Below are 11,079 nucleotides of genomic sequence, written 5' to 3' on the forward strand. Positions count from 1 at the left end.
TAGATGCCACATTGCGTGGTAGCGATGTATGTCGTAATATTGTGTGGTCTGAAGTGGCATGTCAGTACCTTTCGCTGCAGAGCTCGAAATTATATACCTGACATACCTCCACACTGTGGATCCACAGGCTCTTCTCGAAACAATATTTTATTTTAAAAGAATCGGTTGTGGAATGTACAATAAAAGAAACAGTGTAAGTTGCCGTTAAATATGACAATACAAATTGAAAACATAACAATTTTTTGACACAGTAAGACAGGATTTTATACAGTAATAACAGATATTCTTGCAGGTACAGAACTGCAATACACAACTGAATAGTATGTGCTGTGCATGTTGAAATGAATCCTTTTCGGATGACACTCGTCAGAGGTAATCGTCAGCAACTAGTGGAGAATTGGAAATAACATTGTATATCAACAATCGTATCACAAAATAGGCCTTCACCAGCATGAAATTTCGCGAGAGTGAGCGTTTAATGCACTATTCCTATGCAGGTGGTGCACAAACTTCTGTTGACAGAGTTTCGAATGGTGTATTTTGATAAGATATAAAATACACCAACCGAAACTCTGTCAACAGGAGTTCGTGTACCACCTGGGAATATTGGATTGAATGCTCTCTCGAAATTTCATGCTGCTGACATCATATTTTGTGATACGATTGTTGATATACAACGTTCTTTCCAATTCTCTACTAGATTTGCTGACGAGTGTCGACCGAAAATATTCGGGTTCATTCCGATAAGAATATACTATTTAACAGTAATAACAGTATAAAAGAACTGGATTCGGAACTAAAGCAAGGTGTATGTACAGTAATGTTGTCAATAAATATTGTTTCTCAAAAATTGTCTGGTTTCATGATCAAATGATTGATTGAATTGCCAAAATGCCATAGTAAACCAATTTTGGCTAAACAGTATGTTATTTTGGAACAGCCCTAATATACAGTGCCACTAAAAACGAAAAATTTACTAATGAAGGCATAGCAAAAGTCTAGCCACTAAAAAAAACGAATTATTGTGCAAATGCAAAAAATAACGAAATCCACTATGTACAGGTACATTCCATACCAAAAGAAAGCACTACTCACAGTCCAAGTACTTGGAGCAAGGGAGATTAATTAGCCTACATTTTTTCAATCGATTGCTGGGCATTCTGATATTTTTTCCAAAAATTGACGAACTTGTTCGACTGAAATCCTGAATTTTTATCACCAACAAGGACACGTTGAATGAATGGCAATATTTGAAAGACTTTGGGATAACTAAGATCCCATGCGGAATAGCATGCTACGAGATCAATAATCATCTCAAACGGTCTTCTTTCGTTTTCGGATCTGCGCTTGATGGTGATGCGATTGGCCGCAATCCACAACTGTTCATCTCGATTCTCATGACGTGCAATCAAAAGATGTGGAGGTGTCATATTTGAAGTCGTTAAATCGACTGTATGTGCCTGGAATTAAAACAATATGTTAGCTTTAAATGATATTGCTAAATGTTCATGTGCGAATCCAGAGCACATGACCAACTTCAGCTAGAAATGCTTATTTGAGACTTCTCATAATGTAATGACTTTCTCTTGACTCGACTTGACTCGAGTCATTAATTTCTCAAAACACAAAAACGACTCGAAACAATCTGTGTATTGACTCGACTTTAGTCATTGCGCATGACTCGAGACTCAGATGGCCAAGAAAGACATTTCCACCGTAATTTTGAATAATACTAAAATAACCACATAATTGGCATTTCTTCTATTCGTACTGGCACTAAAAAATGCTACCAGAAACTACTAAAAGGAAAATCAGTGTATTATAAATGCGAATAATTCGGTATCACCAAACAGTCATAAAAAATGGGTTCAACAGAACTGGAACTGGAAACTGAGCAGTCATCACAATGACTTGGACTCGGACTTGAGTCATAACATCATGAATCGGACTCGAACCTCTACTTGTTGACTTAGAATCGGACTTAGAATCGACTCGGCGGTGAATTGAAAATGACTCGACTTGATTCGAGTCAATCCTATAAAAGTGACATTGAGTTGTGACTCGGAGCCTTGTGACTTGGTTACGACCCTGCTTCTCATACTAAAGATATAAATGTAGTTGAATCGGCGAATAGTTTAAAGGGGCACTGATCTCTAAAAATGATATCGTCTCAAATTGAAGGGCGAAACGAGAAAAAGTTTTAGGCCACAGCCATATTCTTCACAATGCCACCGTAAAGGAGCTGCAATTTATTGAATTTTTTACAGGGGAATCATGCTCCAGCAGTCACACAGAAATCGAACTTTATATCGTTGTCAGCCGATGTTATGAAGGAAATATGTCATACAAGCAAAGGTCGTTTAAACACCGCGTGCAACGGAAGATGTTCAGTCAACTACAGAAGACAACTATATGAAGTTCGATTTCTGCGTGACTGCTGGAGCATGATTCCCCTGTGGAAAATTCAATAAATTGCAGCTCCATTACGGTGGCGTTCTGAAGAAAATGGCTGTGGCCTAAAAAATTTTCTCGTTTCGCCCTTCACTTTGAGACCACATAGTTTTTAGAGTGCAGTGCACCGTTAACAAGCTTAGCTCCAAAGGGCAAATTTATAATAAATTATTATATTATTCGATTATTAATTGAAGCATTAATTTATGCACCAATTGTGTTCAGATGCATAAATTTCTCTACATCATCAGAATCTTCAGGGGTACCAATGAACCTCGGACCTCGTTCGATCATAACTTGTTAGCTGCTTATTCTTAAAGGGGCTCTGCGCTATAAAAATTATGAGGTCCCAAATTAACTCGCAGGTTGAAAAAAAATTTGCCATAGACATCGTCTTCAGAAAGCCACCGTAATGGTGCTGCAATTCAATTATGGTTAACATACGAACTGCTTTAGGAGGATTTGTCCTCCTTTTTCAGGTTTTTCAAATTGTCGTCCTAGGACGCCTAAATGTCTTCCTTTTTGGCAACTCCAGTACTGTTAGTGTGAAAATCCTCTCCCGATTCCAAAATATGACAAACATATAAATTGAAAGAATTTTGCATAAGACCCGTTACGCTCGAGCTTCCGCGTTTCTTAACCCATTGCGAAATTTATGGTGCGTTAACTTCACCATCGCTTTACTCGTTGTGACTTCTATATTTTCGCCAAGGGTTAAGAATTGATGACTCGCAGCCACGTCAGTTGGTCTTAGTACGAAATTCTGCAGCTCCATTACGTCGAGCGCAGTGTTTAGCATAGCATAATATACCTTCGTTTTAGGACGGCTCAAGAATTTCGATCATATTGAAAGATTTTATTAATAGAACTTTTGTGTATATCTAAAACAGAGGTCTCAAACTCAAATATGCTAGCGGGTCAATTTCCTACTTTTTGATGGCGCCGCCGGCCGCAGGCACCAATAATAGGGGAATTCAATGTATTTCCGAGTAGGCTTTATTTGACGGGACCTTGCAGACTGACATTCCACACACATCTTGGAAATGTGATTTACTATTGTGAATTCATGCCTGCCACGAAAAAAATCACATTTTAAAATATTCGAACACAATTGTTGCTGCACTTGGCATAGTTGCTGTATATTTAGCGACTGTACAAATGCATCGGGACATCGTAAAACGATCGTGTTATAGTTTTGCAGCTAGCGGACATTTGAACTGGCACAATTATAGGTAGAATACTTTAGAATTTTAAAAAGATTGATCTGATATCAGAGCATTGGAGCAGTGCCGCCTAATCCGGGTTTCGATCATACTCCTGATAACAACGCTATTGATGATGTCATTACCCAAGTCAAATTGAATCAGCATTAGATTTACGCTCAAATGTTGGAACAGATCTATTATAACTTGAATATAATGATTACTGTGCCATAGCGTTAGAAATTTCCAATCGCCGAAGTATTCATTGACCTTCCATTGCGTGGTAACTTTTGAAATTGATGTAATAGTGAAGTTTGATGAGTAGTTTCAGGTTTCTGGAGTAGTTTTGGGGCAAATTTCCAGTTTTCAAAGTAAAAAGGGATATTTGGCAGTTAAAGATTGTCGAATACTGCGAAATCCTAAATACCGTCACGGGCTGCATAAAATGGCCGCGTGTTTGAGACCTCTGATCTAAACTGAAGCAGATCCATACTAGACAGGTAGCAAATCTTACCTGACGAAGACATATTGCACTCAAACCATGGTTCGACTTTATTTTCTTGTCTGTGAGAGCCTTCTGGAGTTCGAGCAGGATATGAATTTCATCGTCTTCATTTCCCTGCAAACAATTAGAGTCATAATAGGCAAAGGTGAGGGACACAGAGGTGGTCAAAGTAGTCACCGTCGCTACTCAAGTAGAAGTAGAAGTAACGCCGGAATTTCTACTCAAGTAGAAGTAGGAGTGGTGGTTCACAAGTAAGTAAGTAAGTAGGTATTCTACGCTTATTTTTGCCTACAAAACTGAAAACTGTCAAGTAGAAGTAGAAGTAGTCTAAAATCATAACTACTTAAAAAGTAGTGTGAGTAGGCAAAATCTACTTCAAGTACTTCAAAAAGTAGAAGTACTTCGTTACTGACCACCTCTGGAGGGACATTCCTGCAATTCAAAAGTTTCCATTCCATCCATCACATTCCATTTTAGATAAAGGCAAGTTTGGGCATTAGCACTGTACGCAAGTTGTGGAATTATTGATTAAATGCGCGCTATCTCGTTTGCTATCATCTGAAGACTACTAATTCTTGTCTGCTTTATACACTCGTATTCCGTCGGTGTCACTTGTCAGTGTTTGATTTGTTATTAGTACTGCGCATTGTGCAGTACACGGCGTTGAATTACGTTGTCAAAAATTGATGCAACACAAGATTCTCGATGGCGCAAATTCTGAATTTATTCGATTAGTTTGAGCAGCAACATTCTATGCTGATTTCACCAAACTTACGATCCCTTTTTGATGTACAAATTCGACTTCATCGTTAGAAACGTAGATTTCATCGCGCGCTCTGAGAAAACCATCTCTTATTGCGATTTGACGAGCAAATATACCTTCTACAAATTAAAGTGCATTATTTGCATCGGTGAGGACCGCAAGCCGCGTTTAAAATATTTCAGCGGGAAATCGCATTGCGTAGCATTGTGCGATGCGATATGCGTGACCGGACGAATCTCGCTAAATGGTCGCGGCCCCGCGTAACACTGATAATACGACTTCTTGAATTACAACTGAATATTAGAGTCAGAATGGCCATTTTAAAAGATCGTGGTTTTGCGTTTCCAAAAGAGGGATTTCGACACCACCTGGTTACGCGCCTGCCGCCACCCCATGCAAAAATAAAAGTCAGTGCCTATGACTGTAGCACTGTTAATTATCAAACATGATACCAACCTCTTGATCAGTCTGATTTCCAAAAACTTTATCAAGAGTGAGAAGCATTTCCATGTACTTCTCATGCATTTCTTCAACACTTCTATCAACAAGCAGTTGAAACTCATGTCTGACCTATTGAACATAACAATGCGTTACTCAGAGCTGTTAGTCATGAATATGCACATCACTTAAACAGGTTACCTAGAGTAAGTAAATTCATCCATATTATTCATTTTAAAACACATAGCCTAGTTATTCAGAATAACGCGAAACAATAACTTCATATTGTTTAAATATTCGCTAAAAGCTTTTCGACTGACCCTCATCAGTAGCGAACGTCAGTGATAGGGTGGATCAAATTCGAAATGTAAGAATTATTTTGTGTCTAAGATGTAATAATGACAAAAACAAACAACTAGTAGACGGGCAACATACGGTAGTAACGATACAATACAAACCTTAACGAGTACATATTCGGTTATAAATAACCGAGAACACAGCACACATTAATGAAATATTCCAAGGGTTTAGAGGCGTTCATTCTGCCTAATTGACCATGTTGTTTCGTAGTGAGCTAACAAAAATATCCGCCTCGTGCAACAGCACGACCAACTTTTCAGCTATTGCGCTGCAATTTGGAAGAGCTAAAAAATTTTTAGTTGTCCAAGCCTGGTATAGTGTACACTGTAAGCATGTCATGTAATGGGAAAATAGTGTATGCTAATGCAATAGGAAGATAAATATGCAATATAATTGCTTATTTTGCCGAGGCACACAAACAATTTCAATTTACTGATTTTCGAAGTTATGACTGCAAATTGAAGTCATCTGTACAGAATGAAAGGCCTCACCAGTCTAATATCTCGCAGCATTGGAAAGCTCTTCAAAATTTCAGCAACACCACCAAATTCTAGCACCTTTAACTGATTGCGTCTGTCGTGATGAGTGAACTTCATGAGAGTGATGACATTCGGCCAATTGGCACCAGGTCTATTGAACTCTGTTTCCAACTGCACCCTGGCGTCTTCAATCGTTATATTAGGGTGACCTTTTGAATAAAATGAAACTTATAAATAATAAAAAAACGAATAACAATCATCCAATCACCTGATGAGCCTAGACACAAAGCATGCGCTCTCCATGAAGACGTACCAGATGCCTTTGTCTTTTGTCTGAGATTCCTCAACTTTTGCGACAGCTTTTTCGAGAAGTAATACTGAAAAGCATTTGATCATGAATGCACTTTAATATATTGAATTCGGATAGGATTCGGGCAGAAGGTCATAGTCAAGAGAAGACAGTGCTTCATAGCAAAACAAGTCCAGTGTCTTCATATTTTTGTGTCTCTTTTTACAATGGCTACAGAGATCTTCATATTTTGAATACACTATGCCACAGATCCTGCATGACATGATAACACTCGGATGTTGTCTGTGACAATAAATGTGTAGACAGCAAATCGGTAGTTCCGATAAAAGGGCACAACCAACACTTTCCATTAGACATTCTACCAAACCATATTAAGTAATTGAAACAAGTCAAGTGCAAAGAAAGATGTACATAACTTCATCTGCAAATGAGGTTTCATCACTAGGTCTATTATGATATCTTCAGATGAAATTATTAAACAGCATTAGCTCCCATTTTCATGGTCTGCTCTTAAGGCGCATCAAGCTGCTAGATCGAAAATAGGTAATCTATATCTACTCATACCGCTGGGCGCTGGTGCTGTATTTGAAACTCGATAACATGAACATAACATTATTTACAGATGTTGTTGAAAATTTACATAAACGAATTACCTTGCAGTAAATCAATGTGCTCCCTCTCCATTCCGTTTTGAACTAAAAAGTAAAATCTATAACTTAGGACATACCGATCAAATCACATTTTGCGAGGCTTTTCGGCGTGTATCAATATTACCGCGCTTTAGGCTGCCTGGGATGATATATCACATCAATAGTAACCTCGTGAAGTTTCAGAGTGGAGATTAGCAAGCGACCTCTCAAACTCCCTCTCAATTGATATCCGGTAAGAATGCTTGAAACCACAGGAAATTTGTCCGGAATGACTATACTGATATGCATGTGAGCTCATAGACACATCATATGAGCATTAACCCACATCTTATGACATTCACTGATGATGTGTGGACGTGCACACAACATGGCGGATTCTCGATGTCAGATCTCAGCCGATAATATGTGTCAGCCAAATATTGTATATACCTATGCACAATGTTGTGTCTCATTCAACGCTGTGAATTTACAGTGTAAATTGACCGTAAACGAAAGATCACAGGTTACGTTGTCGTAGTAGCAATAGATTTATCTGATAGAAACGTGTCTTTGTTTCTTAGACGGCCCAGTGCTTACATTGCGCAGTGCTCACCTTCGCCAACATTCTTGTATGATTTAAATCGAATGAATATATAGTTTATGCATTTATTTTCTCACGGATGTGTAGATGGCTAGTGTAATGCACCACGTCAATTTGTTCAACTTCTCGAGTATTCGATCCTCTCTATTCGCTGATAATAACACATTTGCACAGAGGTCTCAAACACGCGGCCGCTGTATTCGGCAATGTATTCAAGTGTCATAAATCTTTTTTAGATTTAAGAGCTTGAAGTTTACTGATACAAAAACATGAAATCTCTACAAACTTCACTCTCACATCACTTCTAAAATCTACTTTGTGGTACAAGATAGCTATTTCATCACATTTCTAGTCCATGATGATAAAACATGACCCGTTGATGATTCGTGACTGAAAATTGTGATTTTGTTTGGTGCGAACTTTCGTCAAATTATTCGAACTGGGCGATAAACTAAAATTGACTCGAGTTGAGTCGGGTCAAACGTTGAAATCAGAGAAGGACTTGCGTCTAGGAATAGTGACTTGGTTATCCTACGGATGCAACAACCTATGAAACTGTCATGGGGAATAGTAATATACCAAAAGGCCATAGCTTGCGTTGCGTGGGATATATATAATCAGGTCAGTATGGAAACCATTGGCATTCTGTGGCCACCGTGAAGTATATTTGGTTAAATTTTAAGTTTGTTTTGGGATATTCATGGTTTTTGTCGACTACTATGGTCATTTACACCAAGCCGATATTCTTTTTTCATTTTCCGTAACTGCCGACTTATAGCACGGCCCACCTCTAGGCTTTTGTAAGACACCGCTGACGCGGATTTAATTTTAAGTAATGTTTGTTCTCTTTATCCATGTTATTATCAGCGGCAAGTAAGGTAGTGGTACGTTCCACAGCTATAATACCAATGGATTCTTCAGAGATCAGACATTTCTATTCCAGGGGTTGGTAGCCCCTTCGTGGTACGAAGCAGGGGGTACGATATGCACTGTGGAAATAGGCCTCTATGCTGTGGTATATCTTCTGGGCCAATTTATTCAACTGGAAAATATTATTCTCGTTATGCGCGATTTTTCGTGAATAGGCTTTTCGATTTTTGTATAGGTACCATCAGAAATTGTGTTGAAAATGGACAGGGGGCAAGGGGAATCTTATTGAAAGCACAAAGGGTACGATCGATAAAAAAGTTAAAGAACAATGCAATTACCATGGCTCAATAATGATTATATTCAAGTTGTTATTGATCTGTTCCAACAAAGTTTATATAGTTTGAAATTTATTATAATCCTATGTCCGAGAGCACGAAAACTCGATCCTTGATAACATATTTTGTCCGTGCTGCACAAGGCCGGAAACGGAGACACGCGCCACTTAAAACTCCTCATTAATAACAATAACAATCTGTTCCAACAACAATCGAGGAAAATCTAACGCTGATTTAATTTGACTTTGGTGACAGTGACAGTGACAGTAACAGCAGCCTACTTATCACGACTATATCAGAAACCCAGATTTGGCTACACCCCTCACATGATCTGATATCAGATCAATCTTTAGTAAATTGTAAAATATTCTACATAAAATTGTGGCACGTCAACTTTCCACTAGCTGCATTATTATAACCCGACAGCTTTTAAATGTCATCATACCTCCTCTCGCATGATGTCTATAACTCATTATTTTACCAAATTATGCCCAGCACAAAAAATTATTTATTCAAATATTTGAAAATGTGATTTTTTTTCGTGCCAAGCGTGAATAGTATAATCGTAATTGCATTTTCGCGATGTTTGTGAAATGCATGTCTGCAAATTGCCGTCAAATAAGGCCAACTTTGATATTATACATTGAATACCCCTATTGTTGATGCTGCGTCCCGAGGCGTCATCAGAAATTAGGAAATTGGCCCGCGAGCACATTTGAGTTTGAGACCTCTGTGTAGCTGTAACATATAGCTATACAGTTACTCACGCATTTTATTAGCAGTTCGTCGTGTGCGTGAGTGATGCAAAACCTTTTTGTATGTTTATTCAACTTTATATTCTTTATTTGATTCAAGACAAATGACCAAATAATCTGTCCTTCACCCAGATAGCAAAATGTAGTGACTTTACATCATCACTAAGGCAAGTTTTTGCAACTTTTGCAACTTTGTTTTACAGTTACCGACAGCTTCCCAGATACTTAGAGACTATGTACTGTGATCTTTTAAGCTGTTTGGGGGAATTTTATAGTGCAACTTTTGCAACTTTTGCCCTAATCATCACTTATACTTCGAAAATTCATTTTGACTTGAATCGTGGCTTGACTCGTGACTTGACTTGACTTGACACGAGTCACTTCCAAAAAACGAGTGACCTGACTTGACTCGAGTCACCTTTGAAAATCGATTGACTTGACTTGACTCGAGTCAAAATGTGCAATGACTCGAGATGACTCGTGACTTGAAGGTAGTGACTTGATCCTAACACTGCCGTAGTACATTGAAAAGCCCAGACTCGAACTGAGCCGTGCCACAGAGACCACCATGGAGGCGCAATGAAAGCGAGGGAACTGAAGATGGACTGAGAAAAAGAATGATAGACGTCCTCCAGAGTGCGAAAGTCGAAGACGCATTCGTTTCGTGGTGCACAAAGTCTGAAAAAGCCGGTAAGCGCCACTGTGATGTGTCAATCCACACCACATAAATAATAAAAACAGTATTATTCCGATTCTGGTAACTAGGGCTGGGCAAAATCGAGTACCTGAGTGATTCGATTCTGAATCACGTATTATGCTTCGAGTCGAGTCGAGTATTCGAGTATCAATCACTATGACGTAATAACAGCATATAAAATGTCACGGTTCAAATATATACCTTTTATGCCACCGCAAAGAATATAATGCCTGTTATCTATCACATTAAAGATACTTTGGTATTATTTCGACCCTATACCGATATCATTGCACTTTGTGACAATGTTGTTGTAGGACAGGGGTCGGCAACCTTTTGCTAGTCGCGGGCCAAATTTCGGGTGTACAACCTTTCGGCGGGCCGGATTTTTTCTTAGTACTATATTTTACGCTCACTTCGGTATATTATCCTACATTGCTGCAATCTCAATCATACCAATTCTAAGACACATGTATTTACACTTCAACGACACAGAATAATTGTGACAATTGACGCAGCTTGCTTTGTGAAAGGTTTTCAACTTCTGGTAACAAGTCAGATGAAACAAGAATCAGACCCTATTCAAAATGGACGTCCGAAATACGTGATCTTAGCTTGCTCTTCGTGAATTTCATTGTTCAAAACTATTGTTGACATGCGTACGTGCTTTCAAAAATCGATGCAATT

The 11,079-nt window shown here is 38.6% G+C and overlaps 1 protein-coding gene across 2 annotated transcripts; it reads right to left on the bottom strand.

The window, feature by feature from the left end:
* Nucleotides 1-351: 351 nt before the first annotated feature.
* On the bottom strand, nucleotides 352-7,210 carry LOC145437013 (uncharacterized). 2 transcript variants are annotated; one of them, XM_080314182.1, is made up of 6 exons: nucleotides 7,162-7,210; nucleotides 6,512-6,575; nucleotides 6,211-6,407; nucleotides 5,378-5,491; nucleotides 4,168-4,272; nucleotides 352-1,460 (listed from the first exon to the last, which is right to left on the bottom strand). In XM_080314182.1, exons 3-6 carry the CDS (start codon nucleotides 6,313-6,315, stop codon nucleotides 1,131-1,133), a joined length of 654 nt encoding a protein of 217 aa, XP_080170308.1. In that variant the 5' UTR covers nucleotides 6,316-6,407; nucleotides 6,512-6,575; nucleotides 7,162-7,210; the 3' UTR covers nucleotides 352-1,130. The 2 variants fall into 2 exon arrangements, with proteins under 2 accessions (XP_080170308.1, XP_080170307.1); XM_080314181.1 differs by having other exon boundaries at nucleotides 6,467-6,575.
* Between the last annotated feature and the right edge of the window lie 3,869 nt (nucleotides 7,211-11,079).

This window comes from Botryllus schlosseri, chromosome 4, assembly GCF_051294905.1.
Source record: "Botryllus schlosseri isolate E-star chromosome 4, Bs_hap1, whole genome shotgun sequence".
Taxonomy (NCBI): domain Eukaryota; kingdom Metazoa; phylum Chordata; class Ascidiacea; order Stolidobranchia; family Styelidae; genus Botryllus; species Botryllus schlosseri.

What these genes read in the sequence shown, in the direction of transcription:
- LOC145437013 (XM_080314182.1), bottom strand. Translation starts at nt 6,315, where the DNA reads ATGAAGTTCACTCATCACGACAGACGCAATCAGTTAAAGGTGCTAGAA. An exon ending in TGCTGCGAGATATTAGACTG is followed by an intron (nt 5,492 to 6,210) that starts GTGAGGCCTTTC and finishes TATGTTCAATAG; the next exon opens with GTCAGACATGAGTTTCAACT. An exon ending in GTGCAATATGTCTTCGTCAG is followed by an intron (nt 1,461 to 4,167) that starts GTAAGATTTGCT and finishes TTTTAATTCCAG; the next exon opens with GCACATACAGTCGATTTAAC.